Raw genomic sequence first — 23,579 nt, 5'->3', positions numbered from 1 at the left:
TTACTAACTGATCTAGACTACGCTGACAAATCTCATCCATATATCAAACGTTTTCCCAAAAACTGCATAATTTGCAAATCCAAGTATTACTCAGAGGGTACAATTTAAATCCTCAAAATGTATAGGACCCAAGCCTTATAAAAATACTACAATATACTTACCTTCGTCTTTGACAACCAACCAGTCGAACTGTGGCTCAAGGTCAAAGTCAGAGAAGAGCAGATGGATGCGGCTCCCCGGTTCAGATATAATCAACCACACACAGTTAAGGTTGTTCCCATATTCTTCTGGGTAGTTAGGAGACAATATAGTCCCTGATGGGGCCGTGAAGTTGAAGAAGCATGAGACTGAGAAGAGGAAGGAAGAAAAGAAGGAAGGAGTAATAAAAACAGTGGAAGAAACAGATAAAATACATAAGGATAGACAGACAGACAGACAGACAGACAGACAGACAGACAGACAGACAGATAGATAGATAGATAGATAGATAGATAGATAGATAGATAGATAGATAGATAGATAGATAGATAGATAGATAGATAGATAGATAGATAGATAGATAGATAGATAGATACTTACAGACACAGCTGGGTTTATTTCCAGACCACTGGTTATTGTGCTGACATGTGATGCTCCTTTCTCCCACTAGTTCAAAAGCCGACTGGCAAAAGAAGGTCAGGACGTCACCATGTTGAAAACGATCACCACTACGGCGACCAAATGCCGGCACCCCGGGATCACCGCAGCCTCCTCGTTCGATTTCTGTAACATGCGCAGATACACAGACAGCCATGTTTTTACATTGACACTTCCTATCAACATGTGACTGGTGACATTTAGATAAGGTCTGCCTATTTTTGTCTCTGAGGTCGCATTAGGAGACTAAATCATGCATATTTATCAATGAACAAAATCTGATTACCTGTATTAGTCCTGGGTAATGTTGTTTCGGTGTTGTTTTGTTCATTTATCCATTTGTGGTATTTCCTCACTATTATAAAATGATCCTGAATTAATCAGCAGTTTGTAGGTTTTACTGGTCACACAAGCAGCTGCATGAATGTAAATGTATTTAACATGAGGCAAACATAGGGTTACAGTTATTTTTGAACATTTGTTTGAATAAAATTCTTAAATCTGAAGCTGACAATGCCTCCTTGTTCATATTTCACCTTAAATAAATTATTCTCTTCTACACTTCAAACCCAATCAGATAAACTCAAAAGTGCACTGTCCACGATGTCCATGATGTGTGTGACGCAGGACATAGAGCCCCACCCCTGGGTGAAACGCCTGGTTTTAGGACGTAGAGCCCCACCCCTGGGTGAAATGCCTGGTTTTAGGACGTAGAGCCCCACCCCTGGGTGAAACGCCTGGTTTTAGGACGTAGAGCCCCACCCCTGGTGAAACGCCTGGTTTTAGGACGTAGAGCCCCACCCCTGGGTGAAACGCCTGGTTTTAGGACGTAGAGCCCCACCCCTGGGTGAAACGCCTGGTTTTAGGACGTAGAGCCCCACCCCTGGGTGAAACACCTGGTTTTAGGACGTAGAGCCCCACCCCTGGGTGAAATGCCTGGTTTTTAGTGAGTCCTCTGTCTGCACAGCCATCCAAAGCATTCTGTTTACTGCCTTCCACTTCCACATGACTTTAAACTCCAACTGCACCATACTGAGCATTGTTAATTACATCCTGGTCTGCAGATGTCAGTAACTGGCCAGTAATTGTTGGTCTGTAATTATAGTTACTCTGGCATATTGATAACTCAATGGAATTGACTTTGCATGTATTTGGTAATTTAAACATGTAGTTTCTTGTGTTTATCACCATGTAAGTTGGCACAGCTTAAAGTAGCTTCACATGTAGTGAGCTACTTCTGCGGTGTTTGTGTAACTTAGCTTGCTACATTTGACTGGGTGGTAGCTTCTGTGTAGTAAAGCTTCATTTATAACAGAGTAACTGGTAGCTTAGTTCACTACATTTTCCAAGTAGCTTGCCCATCACTGACTAATACAAACTAGCTAACCTGCTCTAAAAACTAATTAAAACTAACTGATTTAGAGGGAAAAAAAGTAAAAACTGAATAAAACTAAACTACAATGAAAAATCCAAAACTCTTATAACCTTGGTAAGAACCAAATAATTTGCAGTGCATCTCTTAGCAAGTACAGCTATCTTCTAGTTGTGTGCTTATACAGACTATCCACAGCTTACTCCGTGTAAATCCATTTGTTGTCTTAGCGTTAAGGATACTGACTGGATGCATTTCTGAATCAATCTGCAGCCTACACAGAGATCTGTTTACAGACTTCACAGGACCCCAGATGAGTGTTCAGCCAGTGGGAGAAGACTAGATCCAAGTTTACACAACAGCTAATTTCTTTGGACCAGAGCTGGCAGCCGTCCTGATTAGACTGTCAGAATGTTGACAAATGGTAAAAATTGACACGTCACGGAAGCAGATCAGCGGCAACACTAATATGACTATGTGGAGGAGGAGAAGACTGAGAACATGTAAAGTGTCTATTATTTATTCTACACTGCTGTGACACCACATCAAATGGAGCCTTTGAGGATGTATACTTATTGTTTCTCCTCTCACAGCTAATTACCATTAGGGTAATTGCAGTGTAATTCAGCTTTAATTGTGAATGGCAAAACAATAAGGGCAGGTAGATTCAAACACACTCACTGAACCTTGTGTATTCTAGTTAAGAACCCAGCGGGAGGTCAAAATCAAAGAGAACGACGCTGAAGTTTACGGTCTGGTATAAAATAATCCTGCGTCCTACACTTTATTTGACATATTTGTTGTGTCTTCTTTGTTTGCTGTGTTTATCCTCGTTCCTTTGTCCGTCCTTCACATTTATTCGTCTTCCACTGTGCTGTTTTCTTCTTACGGCTCCCTCTCGATCTCATTCAAAGCCCTTCTCTTTAGCAGCAGGAGCGTCACATTAGCATTACTGTCGAAGCGGTCTGCAATCACGCTTCCCCATTCTGTCTCTCTTTTTTATCCCTTAACTACAAATTTTATCACCTCTGCCATTAATGGGAGTGTGTTTTCATCTGCTGCTATACCCTTTCTCCCCTCCTTAAAATTTGACATTCTACCAGACGTCTGTCATCTTGTAACACATGCTCCACCATGCTCCAGGAGTCGCTGTGGGCAAATACATCCCAAGGTGAGTGTTATGTGCCGTAGTGTGTGCAACAGCGAACATTGTGTGGATGTGTGGGTCGGAAACTTTTTACTATCTGGCTGGATCTAAGGACACTCAGATGGATATTAGAGATTTCAGCCCCTGGTTATTCTGACATCATGGTAAGAGGCTTTTTTTATTAACTATTTTTTCTCTTTTTAGTATCTTTAGTGTAGTGATATTGTTACTAATGTTGCGTTGCCACTATGTGGTACTGACTGGACTGGACTGGACTGGACTCGGCTTTTTTGCATTTCCATTACATAATAGAACTTCGAATCTAGTACCCGGAACTACTTTTTTAGTTCTTGCTAGGCCGATGTTCCAAAACAGGTGAAGAGATACTAAAATGTCACATGTATACAGGGTGGGGAAGCAAAATTTACAATATTTTGAGGCAGGGATTGAAAGACAGTGTATGACAGTGGAAATTGGCACACTTCCACATTGACCGAACCATTTTAACTTCGTTTTATCGTTCTTTTATTACCTCCGCCAAGGAGGTTATGTTTTTGCCAGGGTTTGTTTGTTTGTCTGTTTGTCTGTCTGTTAGTGTGCAACATAACTCAAAAAGTTATGGACAGATTTTGATGAAATTTTCAGGGTTTGTTGGAAATGGGATAAGGAAGAAATTATTAACTTTTGGGGGTGATCCGGAAGAAATCCTGGATTCTGGATCACTTTGAAATTTTCGTTAACATTGTGGTAAATGGGGCCAAAATTTTCGTTTCCCAATATCTCGCTTAATTATTGACCAAAACTCATGAAATTTCACTCAGGAATTGACAATGGGGTCCTCTATCACATTTCAAAGGCTGATCCGGATCTGATCCAGAAGGCAGATTTTATCTCAATTTATATAAAAAATGGGGGTGCCCTTACTTTTTGGCCTACTGTGCCTTTAATATTAAAGGTAGAAATTTCTGACAAGCGCCATCGTGTAGCTCAGTCAGTTCCGCATCGGGAGTATGCCACCGGATTTCATGTAGCTTTAATACTTAAGGAGCTAGATCCAGAAGAAAAACCGCCATTACGAGAAATGTGATTTTCGTGAATAACTACTGAACTAATAAGGATATAATTATGAATCCAGTTGCTAATGGTATGTTTTCATGGTCAAGGAATCTTAATATATAGGTAAAATAAATATGGGACTAATATTTATGGTGGAAATCACAATATGGGGGAATTGTGCAAATCTCATGCAATTTGACTCAGGGATTTACAATGGGGTGTTCTATCAAATGGCAAAGACTGATCCGGATCTTTCAAAAAGTTATGGACAGATTTGGATGAAAATTTCAGGAAATATTGATACTGGCACAAGGAACAAATGATTAAATTTTGGTGGTGATCGGGGGGGAGGGGGGGCACTGATCTGCCTTGGCGGAGGTCTGCGCTCTCAGAGTGCTTTTCTAGTTGAGTCTGTTTTATCTTTTTGTCTGGTGGTGTGGTTCGGTCAGACCTCAGTTGCAGAGAGAAACTCACTAATTCAAATAGTGAGATGGTCCAGTCGCCTGATTGGTGAGTCCCAGTCTTGTCCCGCCTCCCTGTACACTAAGCAGGTGCAGAGGATGGCTTCATCAGTTCTTAACAATGACTCCCATCCTTTACGAGGTGAATTTCAACTCCTTTCCTCTGGACGGAGGTTCTTAGTCCCAAGGTGCAGGACACAGCGTTATAAAAATAGCTTTGTTCCTGTTGCCGTCACTGAGCTCAATAAGAAATAGTGACATTGCACTTTACTAACTTATTTAGTTATTTATGCCATTTCTTTGCTCTATTTATTATTACTGTGACTTCAAATTTTTATTTTTTTTAATTTTATGTTCTTATCCTGGTTTTTATCCCAGATTGTTTTTATTTTATCTTTTCTGGTTTTTATTGTGTTTTATTGCATGTTTTATTGCTTGTTTTTATTTATTTGATCTTATTTATTTTATTCTTTTACTTATCCATGCTGCTATGCCGATGAATGGTGGAACACTGAGCACTTTTTGTCCTGTCTTTTTGTCCTGTCTGTAAGCGTGGTCAAGCGCCTGTCTTGCATGTTCAGTGTATGTGTTGTTGTAATGCCAAGGCAATCACCTAGACTGCAAAACAAATCTACCTACGAGTATAAATAAAGTAACCTTGACCTTGACCAATTAGTTTATTGAAAGCCATGAGAATTTATTTGCCACACGAAAATGTACTTAATAGAAAATGTTTTTATTCTATGCGTCCTCCTTCTTTCTCAATAACTGCCTTCACACGCTTCCTGAAACTTGCGCAAGTGTTCCTCAAATATTCAGGTGACAACTTCTCCCATTCTTCTTTAATAGTATCTTCCAGACTTTCTCGTAATAGTTTTGCTCATAGTCATTCTCTTCTTTCCATTATAAACAGTCTTTATGGACACTCCAACTACTTTTGAAATCTCCTTTGGTGTGACGAGTGCATTCAGCAAATCACACACTCTGACGTTTGCTTTCCTGATTACTCAAATGGGCAAAAGTTTCTGAAAAGGTATGGATAATAGTGTTAGGTATGATTATGACATCAATATATGTTTGGTTTCAAAACAATTGACGTAGTGCCTGCTGAGAAAAAACAACTAAATGTTCATTGTAAATTTTGCTTCCCCACCCTGTACATTGCAGACCACTGATTGGTCAGAGAGTTGGCTCTGCGTCATTGCGTTATCAATGCGTGACATGCCATAAAAAAAAAAAAAAAAAAAAAAAAAGATTCCCAAGTTTACAGGAAATATACCAGTAGGCTAATCCATGATGGCAGCCCGCAAAACAACACCATGGTCGGTCTCCGAGGTTCAGACATTTCTGTCCTTGGTGGCTCTCTTACACACATTTACACATACTCTTTCTTTTATTCTTTGATTATAGTTTTGCTGTACTTAGTCTATTATTGTTTTATTTTTATTGTCTTTCTTTATGCTAGTGTTGTAATGAGGTGAGACTAATTTTATAATCTCCACGGAATTTGCTGATCTCACCTGCACCATCTGTTTCTTTGCTTGTCCTCATGTTTGATTGTTGTCGTGTGCAAAATAAATAAATAAATAAAAGATTCAGCGTGAGCTTGACGGGGCAACACACAATGAGCAAGTTTATCGGCAACTCTCTGAGCAGACGTCACAGAAGTTACGCACAGCCTCACTATGACATCCAGGTATTCTAAAGTCCGTAGTATCCTGTAATGGAAACAGTCTTTAGGGCACAGGTGTCAAACATGTGGCCCAGGGGCCAAATCTGGCCCGCCAAGGGGTCCAGTTTGGCCCCTGGGATGAATTTGTGAAATGTAAAAATTACACTGAAGATATTAACAATCAAGGTTGTTTGATCCAAAGTGGTAAACCATTAAAATACTATCATAATAACCTATAAATAATGAAAAAAAGCTGTTTTTCCTTTTTGTTTTAGTGTCAAAAAAGTTAAATTACACAAAAATGTTTACATTTACAGACTAGCCTTTCACAAAAAATATGAACAACCTGAAATGTCTTAAGAGAAGTATGTAGTATTTTAACAATATTCTGCCTATTATTACATTTTTTGTGTCTTTGAAGATCCAGTGTGATCCGTAAGTTGCAATGCACATGTATAAATGATAAACTGAGGTGTAATATTGTTAAAATTGCACTTATTTTTCTTAAGAATTTTCAGGTTATTCTTATTTGTTCATGTTATATTTAAGTACAGTTTGTAAATCTTAACATTTTCATTACGGAATTTTACTTTTTTCACTCAAAAACATAGAGAAAACTTTGGAGTTGATATTATTTAGAAGTTCTTATCCTATTATTTACATTATTTTACTGGTCCGGCCCACTTTATTTCATATTAGGCTGTTTGTGGCCCCTGAACTAAAATGAGTTTGACACCCCTGCTTTAGGGAATAGTATCTGGTACCTGAGTCAAGTCAAGTCGATCCGGTACCATGTAGTGTAAACGCGGCATTAGTTGAACAAAAATGCATTTCATAGATTTACAATCACTACAATATTTCTGCACTGCATATAACACAAAGTAATATACAGAATCAGGCAAAAAAAAAAAAAAAAACTGGAGCAAAATCATGGAAGATCTACTAAATTCTGGTAGAAATATTAAAAAAAGATATTTAAAAAACAAGAACAAGTCATATATCTAGGGAGCAGTTTTGTCTGTTTTAACCCTGTTTTAATTGTCAAATTGCAAGCATTTTCAAGGTCATAGTTTAAGATTTTAAATGGATTTAAAACACTCAAGTCACATTTGTTTCTGGAAAAACAGAGAAACACTGTGCATAATTCAAGTTTTAAGATTTTCTGATAAAAAAAACTGTTTTCATCTTCATGTAAATCAGCTGCAGCTACAGCGAGTATTGGAGTGAACTCTGTGAACTCAAACATTTGTAACTATTATACTGTAAACATGCAAAATGACTGCTCTACTGCAACAAGAAACTTTATTATAAGATACATAGAGTTATCCCACTGTGATTTTGAAGGCTCCTAAAAAACATGCATGGCTAATTCTAAGTGGTTGAGGGGTTAAAAAAAATAAATAAATAATTTCCATTGTTTGTCTTTTTACAGCCAATTGCCATCTGCCTGGAAACTTGGCAGCCGTATTCACTGAAAGCTTCAATTATCATAATGAGCTGTGTGTGTTGATGATATTAACTCCGTCTTTCTCCTTCTCTTAGACTTTCACATGCACACAAGCACATATCACTGCTGCTGTTAACAATTGTAACATGACAGCATTCAAAGACAGGACTACTCCACACATACACGCTACTGGGGTTTCCCTGCGAGGCTGAAAACAGAGGAGATCTCAGGGGGTAACACTGATCAAAGTGTGTTATGAGGGGACATTATCCGATGTGACAGAATCAGACAGATATATACAAGAGCTCAGACACACAACACACCGCAGGCAGTTGCTTAGTTATCCTGGGGAAAACAGAAAGTGCGAGCTTATCTAGAGGTCATCTAGTTCTATTTGTTTGTTTTCCTCCTTTCTTTGTTTTACTTAGTATCATCAGTCACTGTATAAAGCCGCACTATGGAAGTAAATCTGTCTCACCAGATTTGAATTGTAAAAGCCATTGAATTTCTAGCACTGAATTTTTTTTTGCACTGAAATGAAGTACCTGAATTTTTTTGGTGTCACATGACCAACCTAATGTAATTTGATTGGCTGGCTGGAGGTTCCACTTGAGATACAATCATTGCTTATCCATGGTGTCCCGGATGTGCGATCTCAATTTTTTATATCTGAATTTTTTGCATCTGAATTTTTTGCTTCTGAATTTTTTGCATCAGAATTTTTTTTTATTCTAAATTGAGAGTAAAATTGAGAGACAAAAAATTCAGATACTTATTTTCAGTGAAAAAAAAAAATTCAGATACTTATTTTCAGTGAAAAAAAAAATTCAGATTCTTAATTTCAGTTCGAAACACAAATTCAGATACTTAATTTCAGTGCAAAAAAATTCAGATACGTAAATTCAGTGCAAAAAAAAATTCAGATGCTTAACTTCAGTGCAAAAAAAAAATTCAGATACTTAATTTCAGTGCAAAAAAATTCAGATGCTTAACTTCAGTGCAAAAAAAAAAATTCAGATACTTAATTTCAGTGCAAAAAAAATTCAGATACTTAACTTAAGTGCAAAAAACAGAAAGTGCGAGCTTATCTAGAGGTCATCTAGTTATATTTGTTTGTTTTCCTCCTTTCTTTGTTTTACTTAGTATCATCAGTCACTGTATAAAGCCGCACTATGGAAGTAAATCTGTCTCACCAGATTTTGAATTGTAAAAGCCATTGAATTTCTAGCACTGAATTTTTTTTTTGCACTGAAATGAAGTACCTGAATTTTTTTGGTGTCACATGACCAACCTAATGTAATTTGATTGGCTGGCTGGAGGTTCCACTTGAGATACAATCATTGCTTATCCATGGTGTCCCGGATGTGCGATCTCAATTTTTTATATCTGAATTTTTTGCATCTGAATTTTTTGCTTCTGAATTTTTTGCATCAGAATTTTTTTTATTCTAAATTGAGAGTAAAATTGAGAGACAAAAAATTCAGATACTTATTTTCAGTGAAAAAAAAAATTCAGATACTTATTTTCAGTGAAAAAAAAAATTCAGATTCTTAATTTCAGTTCGAAACACAAATTCAGATACTTAATTTCAGTGCAAAAAAATTCAGATACGTAAATTCAGTGCAAAAAAAAATTCAGATGCTTAACTTCAGTGCAAAAAAAAAATTCAGATACTTAATTTCAGTGCAAAAAAATTCAGATGCTTAACTTCAGTGCAAAAAAAAAAATTCAGATACTTAATTTCAGTGCAAAAAAAATTCAGATACTTAACTTAAGTGCAAAAAACAGAAAGTGCGAGCTTATCTAGAGGTCATCTAGTTATATTTGTTTGTTTTCCTCCTTTCTTTGTTTTACTTAGTATCATCAGTCACTGTATAAAGCCGCACTATGGAAGTAAATCTGTCTCACCAGATTTTGAATTGTAAAAGCCATTGAATTTCTAGCACTGAATTTTTTTTTTGCACTGAAATGAAGTACCTGAATTTTTTTGGTGTCACATGACCAACCTAATGTAATTTGATTGGCTGGCTGGAGGTTCCACTTGAGATACAATCATTGCTTATCCATGGTGTCCCGGATGTGCGATCTCAATTTTTTGTATCTGAATTTTTTGCATCTGAATTTTTTGCTTCTGAATTTTTTGCATCAGAATTTTTTTTTATTCTAAATTGAGAGTAAAATTGAGAGACAAAAAATTCAGATACTTATTTTCAGTGAAAAAAAAAATTTAGATACTTAATTTCAGTTGAATAAAACAAATTCAGATTCTTAATTTCAGTTCGAAACACAAATTCAGATACTTAATTTCAGTGCAAAAAAATTCAGATACTTAAATTCAGTGCAAAAAAAATTCAGATGCTTAACTTCAGTGCAAAAAAAAAATTCAGATACTTAATTTCAGTACAAAAAAAATTCAGATACTTAACTTAAGTGCAAAAAACAGAAAGTGCAAGCTTATCTAGAGGTCATCTAGTTCTATTTGTTTTCCTCCTTTCTTTGTTTTACTTAGTATCATCAGTCACTGTATAAAGCCGCACTATGGAAGTAAATCTGTCTCACCAGATTTTGAATTGTAAAAGCCATTGAATTTCTAGCACTGAATTTTTTTTTGCACTGAAATTAAGTATCTGAATTTTTTTGGCGTCACATGACCAACCTAATGTAATTTGATTGGCTGGCTGGAGGTTCCACTTGAGATAGAATCATTGCTTATCCATGGTGTCCCGGATGTGCGATCTCAATTTTTTGTATCTGAATTTTTTGCATCTGAATTTTTTACTTCTGAATTTTTTGCATCTGAATTTTTTGCATCTGATTTTTTTTTTTATTCTAAATTTATGAACATAGTAAAATTGAGAGACAAAAAATTCAGATACTTATTTTCAGGGCAAAAAAAATTGAGATACTTAATTTCAGTTGAATAAAACAAATTCAGATTCTTAATTTCAGTTCAAAACACAAATTTAGATACTTAATTTCAGTGCAAAAAAATTCAGATACTTAATTTCAGTGCAAAAAAAATTCAGATAGTTAATTTAAGTACAAAAAAAGTTCAGATACTTAATTTCAGTGCAAAAAAATTTCAGATGCTTAAATTCAGTGCAAAAAAAATTCTGATGTTTTGGATAGCAATAGTTTCATCACTTAATGTTATTTTTTTAATCTAAAAAATTTGGAGTTGCCATTATTTATAGGCTATTATGCTATTATTTGACTGGCCCGGCCCACTGGAGGTCAAACTGGGCTGAATGCGGCCCCTGAAAGAAAATGAGTTTGACACCCCTGTTCTAAACTGTCCCTCCTTAGATCCATTTGTTGAATTTCTCTGCAGAATTTCTTTAGTTCTGCTCCATAAATGTCATTGCCTGTACTGTATCCGATGGTACAATAAATCAATCATTAAGGAATATGACATGCTTTTTTCATGAAGTATATAAACAATATTTAGCTTTTATTCTTATAGATCCTATTGAAAGAGAAATTCAGGTTCTCAGGAAAATCATCGCTTACCGTTTAATCGTTAATCGATCGATAAGGTCAACCAACTAATGATTAATGGATTAATCGATAATCTGCATCTCTAATTGGAATGTTTTTTGTTATTTAAGCCAACTTCCAAGAGGGGAAAAACAAATATCAAACACATAAACCCAAGGTCATTCATGTTAAGCCGAGGAAGCAATGCAGCATTATGTTAAACAACAGTCAAGTACAACACACATGCATTGAATCTCCTCTGCACTGCCTCCGTTCTGTAATCCCTGACCCTGGAAAACACTGTCAGCAACATCAGTGAGTGAAACAAAACCAAGCAGAACCAGGAGCATAACCTTCCTCAAGCTCTCTCTGTCTCTCATACACTCCCTCAATTTCTGACACAGTTTATTTGTCCTCACTCAATCTGTCATTTTGCTTCTTTCTGCTTCACGCTGTCAGTTTCCTGTTGTCCGTCTTCCTCTGTCTCTGCGCTTATCAAATTATGTCTCTCCCGTTACCTGTCTCACTTTTTGTCTCAAGGGAATTTAATGTAGCTGATTTACATTTGCTTTGATTCATTCTAAAGCACTGACATCGCAAAATTAACATAGGAATCAAATACACAAATATAATAGAAGGATTGTTCTAAATAATAAGTACTTAGAGGAACATTCATATTGCTTCCTTTCACCTTTAATAACCGTGGTCGTCTCTGTCTTTACTTCTCTATCGTCAGCTTTGGCTAATAATAAAAATAACCAAGCAAAACGATCAACTGATTGACTCATAATTCATTCATTACCTTCTCTCAATGCATACTTGCACACACATTCCCATGTATACTCAAGGACAGACAACAACAGTTTTGTATTAAATCACCACATCAGCAAGCCATGACTTTCACACCTCATTATATGAGTGTGCGTTTCAGTTTGTACGTGTATGCGCATTAAAAAAAAAAAAGATCCTGAGAGCGGGTGAGAAATACGCCGAAAAAAAGGTTGGATTGAAAGTTGGGTTTGTGATAAATGAGCCCGTACCTTCATACACCGCCTTGAATCCTGCTGAGCCAATTGTATCGTCTGACTGCAGGTGTAGCCACATCTGATTGGACAGGCTTACAATGAGGTCTGGGACACTGGAGCCAGTCAGTCTACACAAAAACACAAACATACAAGAATGTTAATAAGTACAGCTACGTTGGCACTTTCGGCTTTTTTGCTGTAAAAGAGTAATTTCCATGGTTGGCATTCGTACTGAAATGTGTACAATCAAGACTTCACTGTGGGGTGTATATATTTAAAACTGTGGGAGCTGATATCAGGGGAAAAAAAGACAGAATTGTAAATCCCACACCTTCTTCTTGTAGTTTATTTATTTAATTTGTTTGTATTTTATTGGTTTATTTAACAGGGACATTGTGCATTAATTCACATTGGTGTAAATGCACCTCAGTATATTTTTCATCTGCAGCCCCTGGACAGATTTAGTTTAATTGTCACCCTAAAACAGGGGTGGGCAATTAATTATCCTGTGGGGCCACATGAGAAACTTTGACAGTTATTAAGGGCCGGATCAATTCACTTGCAGCTCTGCTCAATATATATCTCTATAAAAACAGTAAATGAAACAGTACAATGATACAATGGAAATATGGAGCGCATAATACAACTATCTAATGAATATTTACAAAAACATTTTCAAAAATGTGCAAAACCAGCTCCATGTTAATTTTACATGAAAAACCATAAATGCAGCTTTGTTTGTTTGCATATCTCAGTTCCTTTTCTGACTTTAGTGAAGAAATACTTAGAAGTCCATGTCTTGTTAAAATCTCTGCTTTCTTAATCGATCTTTCTTTCTTTTTTTTGGCTTTAGCTGACATCTTAATGGGCTGAAACTGACCAACAAACCAATAAGCTTTATGCTGAGAATGGAAAGTATGTGCGAAAACACGCTAATTTAGCAGATCCTACTAAATAAAAGCTGTGCCGTTGCATTTATTACCCTAATTAATATTTGCATTGACTTTTAATTTGCCAGTGACCTCATGTGGGCCGGTTAGGGTCAGCCATCGGGCCGCATGTGGCCCGCGGGCCTTACTTTGCCGAGGTCTGCCCTAAAAGGTAGAGCACAGCATTTCTACCTCTGTTCAAATCAAAGGACTAAATATAAAGATACATGAACTGACATTGTTGACAGAATCTTAAAGCTCCATATGATGTTCGTCACCGATTTTTCATCAGATCTGTAAAACCCGAGTGGTAGCCTAGGTATCATGAATCCATTAGTCTTTCTGTGATTACACACCTGAATCACTCCCCTCACGGTGAACAACTTTGAAGTGTACTCCACCTCAAACAGTCCATTTGTTTACACTAGCGGCATTGTACCCATGGTGCCAATGTACGATAGCGCCCTCCTGTGGTGCAACAGCGGGACACGCGTCGGACAAACACACGCTGGACACAGAAACATCCATTATAGTAGGACACCAAACCGAAACCTAAACAAAACCATCACACTGCAAAACAAAATCTTACTAATAGTATTTTTTTAATTTCTAGTCAAAATATCTCATCACACTTAAAATAAGACATAATCACCAAAAGAGTAACTTTTCAGTGAGATATAAAAGTTACTCTTTAGGTGATTATGTCATATTTTAAGTATGATGAGATATTTTGACTAGAAATGAGAAAAATACACTTGGTAAGATTTTGTTTTTTGCAGTACACTCTGGTTTTTTCAGCAATTCCACACAGCTGCATTATGGCTACAGTGACAACAAACATGGAAACGGCTTCATTGCCTTTTGCTACTGCGTCTGCGTGGAATTCCGAAAAAATCCAAGTAACGGTTTAGTTTAGGATTCGCTTTTGGTATGTAAACAAATGGACTGTTTATGGTGGAGTACACTTTGAAGTTGTTCACCACGAGGGGAAGTGATTCAGGTGTGTAATCACAGAAAGACTAACGGATTTGTGATATTCAGGTTTAACAGATTTGATGAAAAATTGGTGAACATCATACGCAGCTTTAAAGGCGATTGGTGACAACATCTATCAATCACGTATTTCATCCCATTTTCTGTCTGAAAACACTTGACAGCGCATTTCCACTGAGTGATACAGTACTGTTCGGGTCGGAACAGTATAAAATGGAAAGGCCTGGGCAGGTAACTATTTCCACTACGTTCACTTGGTGGGCGGGGTTTCAGCCAAATACCTAGTGTGATGTCATACTGGTGCAACAACAACTAACATGACACAACTAACAACAACAAGTGAGGAGATCAAGGAGCAAGGAATGATGGTTTTTTTTGTCACCAAATCAACAGGCTGAATGTGGTGATGCCAGTCTAGCTCCGCCCAACCATGAAATGGTACAGGTCGTTGTTTGAGCCCCTTTTACGATGAAAACACATAATAGCGTACTGTACTGTATTGACTCGGACTCTACTACTCAGTGGAAATGAGCCATATTATAAGAAAATAATCCCTTTTCATGGGATGGATTATCTGCAGATCCAAAATGGAGTCCAAGTAAGAGGGGGTTGAATTCTTATTTTCTCTCAGACCACTTCAATTGCAAGGTACGAATGCATTTTTTTGGCAAATAATGTCAAAACACTACTGAGCTTTAGGCAGTACCTTGAGCAGTGTACACTCACTCATTTTACGTCTAGAAAATAAAGGGGAAATTACATATTTTAAGTATATGAATAAAGTATACATACAACTATAAGTAACATAAATATCAGAGGTGAAAACATATTTATTCAACCTGCAAGATTAAGAGGGTCTGTATCCGTGATTCATATCATTTTCCTGTTTCACGTCATCAAAATAACACTGTATAGTCCAGAACATAAGTGGTTCTTACACATAGAGTACTCTCCGAGTGTCCCCTATCTTCCCCCCATCTCCCACAGTCAGAGTGTCATATCCTCTTTCCAGGTCAAACTCTTCAAATGACAGCTTTATCACCTGGGGAAAAAAAAAAAGCAGAGAAAGAAAGAAAATCAGACCCAGATTTAATATCAGTGTCTCTGGGGATGGTGCTTTTCCACCCTCACAGGTTATTGCAATAGAAACAAATGATTACAGTATGTTGTTGAGGAAATGTTGGGGACTAATTTTGAGATGGAGGATCTGTTACAGAGGATGCTGCCGTATGAGCAAATTTTCAAAAACGATTTTACAAATATGAGAAAACTCTTTGGGGAAGACTGGAGACCTCCGCCACACTCCTGACCTGATGACATTATGACTTATGCATTGTAATTAAGTCTGATTTAAAGCCATTAAATCAGACTTAATTACAGCACAGAGGACCATTGTCTTGAAAAAGAAGGGAAAAGATTAATTCTATCACATTTGGAAATGCCTTTGCAATGTTGGCTTTACTATGTAGCAACATGTTATCTTATTACACTATACATCATATAAAAATACTAATAAAACTGATTACATTTACCATCAATCCTGGGAATTATATGAATGTCATTGATATGCCAGGATACTATATGTTTTTGATGAAAAAAAAGTATATCATTAAAGCGGGAAACACATTGCTCATGGTGTTCTGTTATTTAATGTACCTGAAAGTAAAGTTTAACCCTTTCATGCATACTGGTCACTACAGTGGACAGTTCTTCTACAGCTGTTCTCTTGTATATTCATGGGTTTTGTTGATTTAGTTCCATATCAGCCAACACAGTGGACACTTATGCACCATCCCATACACTGACATTCATACTATTAACTTTATGCTCTTGATAAACCTGATCTGCAGTAACATGATTGAGTGTAAATCAATTACTAGTTGTTATTAGACTGAAATTAACAGTTTTCTTAAACAAAAAGTTTTTTTTTAATATTATCGCCATGAAGTGAGTAAGAACTAGTATTAGATTATGATAAAAGATGAGAAAACATCAGATAAGCTACATTAAAAATGCTTTTGTTTCATAGTTTTCACACAGTATATCACTTTGATATTGCGTTTTAAATACGTTTCTGTGCTTCAAAAATTAAACACATGGCGTCCAATTGAGTGGACATTTTTGTAACTGTGAAAAATAGGTTAATTAAGAAAAAAAATCATTCTCATTGTTTTTTTTTCAAGAGGAATAAAAACAGTCAGGAAAAAAAATCTTGACTAAGGTTTTCATAATTCGTGCATCAAAGGGTTAACAACTAATATACAGGGTGGGGAAGCAAAATTTACAATATTTTGAGGCAGGGATTGAAAGACAGTGTATGACCAGTTAGTTTATTGAAAGTCATGAGAATTTATTTACCACAAGAAAATTTACATAATAGAAAATATTTTTATTCTGTGTCCTCCTCCTTTCTCGATAACTGCCTTCACACGCTTCCTGAAACTTGCGCAAGTGTTCCTCAAATATTGGGGTGACAACTTCTCCCATTCTTCTTTAATAGTATCTTCCAGACTTTCTCCTAATAGTTTTGCTCATAGTCATTCTCTTCTTTCCATTATAAACAGTCTTTATGGACACTCCAACTATTTTTGAAATCTCCTTTGGTGTGACGAGTGCATTCAGCAAATCACACACTCTCTGACGTTTGCTTTCCTGATTACTCATATGAGCAAAAGTTTCTGAAAAGGTATGGATAATAGTGTTAGGTATGATTATGACATCAATATATGTTTGGTTTCAAAACAATTGACGAAGTGCCTCCTGAGAAAAAACAACTAAATGTTCATTGTAAATTTTGCTTCCCCACCCTGTATTAATGGCACATGAGACATGCATATTCAAAAAGGGCTGTCTACCTCTTTGGTTTTACAAGACAAAAGAATAAACCTGAACTTGATTCAACACACTTGCTTTTTTTTTTTTTGGCATTTTCTACCTTTATTTTCACGGATACACAAAGCACTTTTTGGGAGATGCGCACCCTGCAAACCATCCTTCTGCTGTGAGAAATTGATTGTTAAATGCTTTACTTGCAGGCATAGTTGTGGATGTAGTTGCATGCATACAGCACTGAATCATCAATCGACTCTGCACTTTAAAATGCTGTAATACTGGAATTCTGGTATTATTTGCCGCTTGTCCATTATTTATTAGCTTTAAATCATATCCCTGACAGCATGGGAGATGGCAAATTTCTGCTGTGTTCAGAGAACCTCTGGGAGAAAAGAGATGGTCTCAATCAATGGCCCTCCAGTACATTAGAGGTCTTAGATGAAACACCAACTTAAATTTTGTGGATGGGGATCCATCACTGGGCAAATCACACAATAGTAATGAAAAACCTTACCGCAGGTGATATGGGTGTAAAAACCATTTCAACGAGCAAAAAATCAGTTATGCATCCCTAAGCCCTTGGCAGAGTTTTGTCAAAATAAAGATGGACAGAAAAAGCTCAAATAATTTAAAAGGATACGGAGGAATGTGAGGGATTAACTGCAACAGGCACATGAATGCATGTGTAGCATGTAAGAATCTGTGTGACTAAATCTGTACTTGCTTTATTCATGCTTTTACATCCACCAATGTGAACACAGTCACAGAAAATCTTAAAAACTTTTATCTTATTATAAAGGGAAAGTCTCTGCTTCTGGCAATACTTAGCATCCATAGAATGACTGCAAATATTGGGAAATGGTACAAAATTACATGCAAAGTAATAAGTCCTCTTTAATAACAAAACACAGAGACCAATAATAGAGCAGTTTGCATTTGACAAAGGCCATTGCCCTTGGTATTTTTTTTTTTTTTTTTAACATATCATTGCTGATAATATGCACAGTGTGTTGGGAACTATTCGTCACATATTAGCAGTACATATCACATCAACAACTCAAGCTTTAAAGAGGTAGAAAGTACAATTTCTTATTTGTCAAAGTTTATGAATGAATAAACAAATGTGATTTATTTAAGTATAATGACACAGGTAAACAGTGTAATAGCTCCAACACAAACAACACAACAGAAAAAAAATGTGTATAAAAATATACAAACATGCATAAAGAGCACTGGGAAACACATTCATATTTTGGATCATGTTTTTCTTTCTCAAAAACTCTGACTTCTTGCATTGCATCTTGGCCAAATGAGCTACATAAAGGAGGTTAAATGCAAAGTCAGTTGAAGTCACTTACTAACTAACTACTAATATATGATCCTAACTGGTGAATGTAATTTTTTTTATTTTTTTTTATTTCAGATGCTATGTGTCATCGAGGCAACAAAACAATCTATAAGTACAGACCACATTAGAAATAAGTGGGAGAAGGAAGGAAATCTAGTTATACCAGCGGACAGATGGGAAAAGATCCTCAAACAACAATAGATGACCTCAAGCTCCAACAATTGGAGGGAATTCTGTTGGAAAAGTATTGTTAGATTTTTTGTAACTCTAGCCCAGAAAAAACATCAGGGCAGTGGAGACACCTGTTGGAGACTCTGTGGGACAAAGAACGCCAATCACTATCATATTTTCTGGAGTTGTCCAGTGATTAAACCATTTTGGGAACAGTTTTGTGAACATTTAAATAAAATTTTTATTGAAAAAATTCCTTGTAAGTGTGACGCCCTATACTTAGGAGATATTTCATGTGAGAACTGGACTCTGAAAGATAAAAAAAAACTGTTGTTAATGCTTTTGGCAGCCAGTAAAAAGACTATCACTAGAAAATGGTTAAAGCCTGAAGCACCCATAACAGAAGAATGGATCGACATCGTACAGGACATTTACATTCTGGAGAAGTTGACATTTTGTTTTAAGGGTCAAAGATCACTATTTGGTCAAAATGGACAAACTGTGTTAAATTTGTCATGGATGTGAAATGAATACACTGGTGAATACTCTTACATGTGAAACATTTCTGTTTAGAGTAATGTAAACATTCACACCTTACAGAGTCTTGTCTTTTCATTTAAGTAATGGAGTAAGCCCTCTCTTCCAGCCCACTTTTCTTTATTTACTTTAAAAGTTCTTTATATGACAAAAAATCTTGGATAAGGATTTTTTTTATGTGATGTGTAGAAATTGAACTGTGCATGTAACAGAAGTTTTGTAAATTGTGCTTTTCCAAATAAACAAAGAATTAAAAAGAAAAAAAAAAAAAAAATCTATGAGTAGAAAAGCACTCGGAGAGGACAGACCTCCGCCAAGGCAGATCAGTCCCCCCCCCCCCTTTGTGCCAGTATCAACATTACCTTAAAATTTCATGAAAATCTGTCCATAACTTTTTGAGTTATCTTGCAAACAGACAAATAGACAGACAAACCCCGATGAAAACATTACCTCCGCTGTTACACTTGGCGGTGGTAATAATGATGAGCGTTAGATATTTTTTTCTCAATATGAATAGAATGAACACATCTATGAATGATTACACAGAAAATATAAATAAAACACAAACAAAGCACCACATGCAGGTAGACTGACAGGTAGGTAAAAGTTTGTACTAAAGCAGAGTCTGTAGAGATGCATTCAGTGAACCTAGTATAATTTGAAATCTCGCTTTTTTTTTTTCTTTTTTAAAGCAAAACAGTTAATAATAATAATAATAATAATAATAACAATAATAATAATAATAATAATAATAACTTTATTTGTATAGCACCTTTAAAAACAAAGTTTACAAAGTGCTTTGACAGAGGGCACAACAGCAGGATACACGAAGCAAGTAAAAACACTAAAACAGAAGCAACACAATTAGAGAGACGTATGAACAAGTTAATTATCAAACAGGATGAAATTTAAAAATTAAAATTAAAAATTAAGGTTAAAAAGGGGACAGACATCACATAAAAGCAAGTCTATAAAAATGTGTTTTAAGAAGTGATTTAAAAGATGTTACTGATTCCGCAAGCCTTATCTCCTTGGGCAGGCCGTTCCAAAGTCGAGGGGCCCTGATGGAAAATGCCCGGTCCCCTTTTGATTTAAGCCTCGACTTTGGAACAGCCAGGAGCCCTCTGCCCGAGGATCTAAGGCTACGTGCTGGCTCGTAGTCAACTAGCATTTCTTCTATATAACTTGGGGCCAGGCCCATTCGAGCTTTAAAAGTGATCAGTAAAATGTTAAAATCAATTCTAAAACATACAAGGAGCCAGTGGAGGGATGCAAGGGCAGGAGTGATATGATGTTGTCTGCTTATTATTATTATTATTATTATTATTATTATTATTATTATTATTATTATTATTATTATTATTATGGAAAAGCCTTGCTGTGTTAATGTGCTAGGGTTTAACCAACAGACCCTGTTTCTTCAGCTTTTAGGCATTATCAGGATAAATTGCCAAGTGGCAGCATTAACACATTATACATCGTACTAACTATTAATAGCAGTCATAGAAAAAAAACAGGATACCCATGTTTCTTGCCATATCAGCCAGCCCTATGTGGCGTTTCCCTCCCTTTTCTTGCCCTTTCAGATCACTTAACACTACTTTTCACAAAATGCCATATACTGACCTGAATATGCTGTGTATTTACTGGACTGTACTCAGATAGGCCTGTGCTGGTACGTCAGTCATTTTATTTTCTCCCTGTTGCGCTACCTGATATGCTGGGGAACTGAACTGTACATAACATATTCATTGTGCATATTCAGACATTCATGCATTTCCTCTCTGCGTGTTGCATGGATTATGATTATTATTTGATTGTTTTTCTCTGGAATTGAGCTACCATGCTGTACCAAAACAATTACAATCAACACTGTATCTGCATCTTCAGACTAAAAAATCAAGTCAAGAAATGGAACTCTGATAAGATCTTTACTGCAAAATGGGCGACAATGTTATTTCGGCTGGGCTTTAGAAACAGACAAATACAAATAGTCATATAGAGGGAAAGTGAAGTAGATCAGAATCAGGAACAGACTATGGTTTGCTGTGCATATAAGCATGTATATGTATAGGGGATGTCTTTGTCACTGCCTTTAACCCTTTCATGTACGAATTATGAGAACCTTAGTCAAGATTTTTTTCTTCAGTGTTTAGCCATGAAAAAAACAAAGCGACCGAGTTTTTTTTTTTTTCTATGGAGTTACAAAAATATCCATGCATTTAATTTTTTAAGTAAAGAAACGTGTTTAAAACCCAATATCAGAAAGTGATATGAAAACAATGAAATAAAAACATTTTTAAAGCTGCTAATCTGATGTCTTCTCACATTTTACCATATTCTAATGCTAGTAATTACTCACTTCATGGAGATAATATGCAAAAAAAAAAAACCTTCTTGTCTAACAAATAACAATTGATTTACACTTAAACATGTTACTGCAGATCAGGTTTATCAAGAACAGTAAAGTTACAGTAATGATCTGAATTACAGTGTATGGGATGGTGCATAAGCGTCCACTGTGTTGGCTGATATGGAACTAAAACAACAAAATCCATGAATATACAAGAGAACAGCTGGAGAAGAACTGTCCACTGGAGTGGACAGTGCATGAAAGGGTTAAAACTGATGCATAGGCATTCTTCTGTGACCACCGTGCACATTGTGTGGCTGAGCGTTGCATGGCTTTGTGTTTATTTATATGATCATGGCGATTGTGAGTATCTAGATGGTCAATGAGGTTTGCACTGAAGCAGCCTTAAAAGAAAGAACTGAAGCATTACACTCACGTCATTAGCAAGAAGCTCAGTAGTATTCAGTAGACCCAAATGGGTCCATTTAGAAAGCCATTAAGTGCAGCCTGCTACCCCAAACTACATTAGATTAGCTTCTTTATTTTCCAAAACAAAGAAAGAAGTGCATGAAGTTGGGAAAAAAAAGTATGAAGCAAGAAAGACGAGAGGAAAATAGTTATAATCATAGCCTTTATAAGTCTTTAACTGAATAATACAGTGATGGCAGAATACACAAAACAACCAACATATTTATTAATCATAGAAGTTAAGCTATAACTGGGGGGTTAATGTACCTTTATTGCATACCATTATCCACTTACGTAAAACACCGGATAAGTGTAATATAAAATGTTGACTTTCCAAATAAAAGCACACAATGTCCTTCAAAACAATACAAGTTAAGAACTTCAGTTAAGCTTGAGTGGAGGTTCTAGTCGTACTGTTTCAGGACAGTGCTCATGTTCACATTTGGACTGCACCATTCCAAGATGAACACCATGTCTGTTTAGGGGTGGATGCTCCTCTAAAGGATAAGTGAAGCATTATTATATCCTTAGCAAGCAGCGGAGCAACTAAGAGCAACTCAATAGGCCATTTAAACACCAAGAGCACTGTACCATCCAAATCTATACTGAAATATCTTCATTCAGTCAACCAATAAAGTCGAAGTCCTCTGAACTTTAGAGGCACAATCATAGCAAGGACAAAGCAGCAGTAACCTTTTTCTTACTCTGGCCCTAAATGTCAGGATGTGTGTGTGTGCGCCACATATTCTCTTCTGTTTGAATTAAAGTCATACTATTAGACATATAGCATTTCTCCAGCAAATCAATAATTTAATGTATGCCCACCATGAGCGATTCTTTAACTGGTATCGTTAAAAATGGCTGAATCCCATTTAAGTATATCAATTTCAGGTCTTAGAATTGTGTATGGTGGTTCGATGCAAAGTTCTCCTGGAACAAGTACGTGGAACAGAGCCATAGTTAATGTTATCAGTAACACCTGTGCTTTGCCTGCTTTTACATGCCAAACCGTGTACTCTGAAAAAGGTCTTGTGGGGCTGTAGCAGTGCTGAGCAGAGGTGTGGACTGGAACAAGACTCCAATGTTTCAACCTGACTTTGACTCACTAATGTCTTCACCTGGTCTTTAGGGCCTGGACTTCTAATGACTTCATATCTTTGCCAAGCTCAACAATTGTTGGCAGGAACTAAAGGTGGCAATGCACACCATTACTTAATGAAGCAGAAATGTTACATATCCCACATCAGAACAGAAGACAACTGTGCTCATTCAAAACTGAATTATGTATTTCACATATTTAAAATGCAGCAGCAGTATTATTTTAGCATTATAACTAAAATGTGTTCATAAATATGAAAGTGATAGGGATAGTTATTATAATTACACAGATTGTAAAAAAAAATCATCCAGATTTTGTGTACAGTGGCTGTAATTGTACATATAACTTGTTTAGAGCTCAAAATACATTAAGAATTATTGCTTAACACATAAGTTCACAAACTTTCTTCAGACTTCAGCAATGATCGTGTCCAACCTCTGGTGCTGAGTCACTGCTGAGCAGCAGCAACAGTGTTTGAAGCCTATCATTTATCAATCAATCATATCTATCTACCTATCTATCTAATCTCAGCTGCAGACAGGCTGGTCAAGATTTA

General features: G+C 36.3%; 1 protein-coding gene across 1 annotated transcript in view; it reads right to left on the bottom strand.

Moving 5' to 3' along the window:
- Nucleotides 1–23,579, bottom strand: part of LOC115411411 (CUB and sushi domain-containing protein 1-like) — a 692,182-nt gene that overhangs the window by 190,547 nt on the left and 478,056 nt on the right. Inside the window, exons 11-14 of the mRNA XM_030123526.1 lie at nt 15,154–15,257; nt 12,309–12,421; nt 580–762; nt 162–347 (exon numbers count right to left, since the gene is read on the bottom strand). Of these exons, the coding sequence (XP_029979386.1) occupies nt 162–347; nt 580–762; nt 12,309–12,421; nt 15,154–15,257 (586 nt within the window). The remainder of the gene's footprint in view (nt 1–161; nt 348–579; nt 763–12,308; nt 12,422–15,153; nt 15,258–23,579) is intronic.

The sequence above is a fragment of the Sphaeramia orbicularis genome, chromosome 3 (assembly GCF_902148855.1).
Source record: "Sphaeramia orbicularis chromosome 3, fSphaOr1.1, whole genome shotgun sequence".
Taxonomy (NCBI): Eukaryota; Metazoa; Chordata; class Actinopteri; order Kurtiformes; family Apogonidae; genus Sphaeramia; species Sphaeramia orbicularis.
The sequence above is the reverse complement of the archived record's forward strand: the minus strand, read 5'-3'. Positions and strand labels throughout refer to the sequence as shown.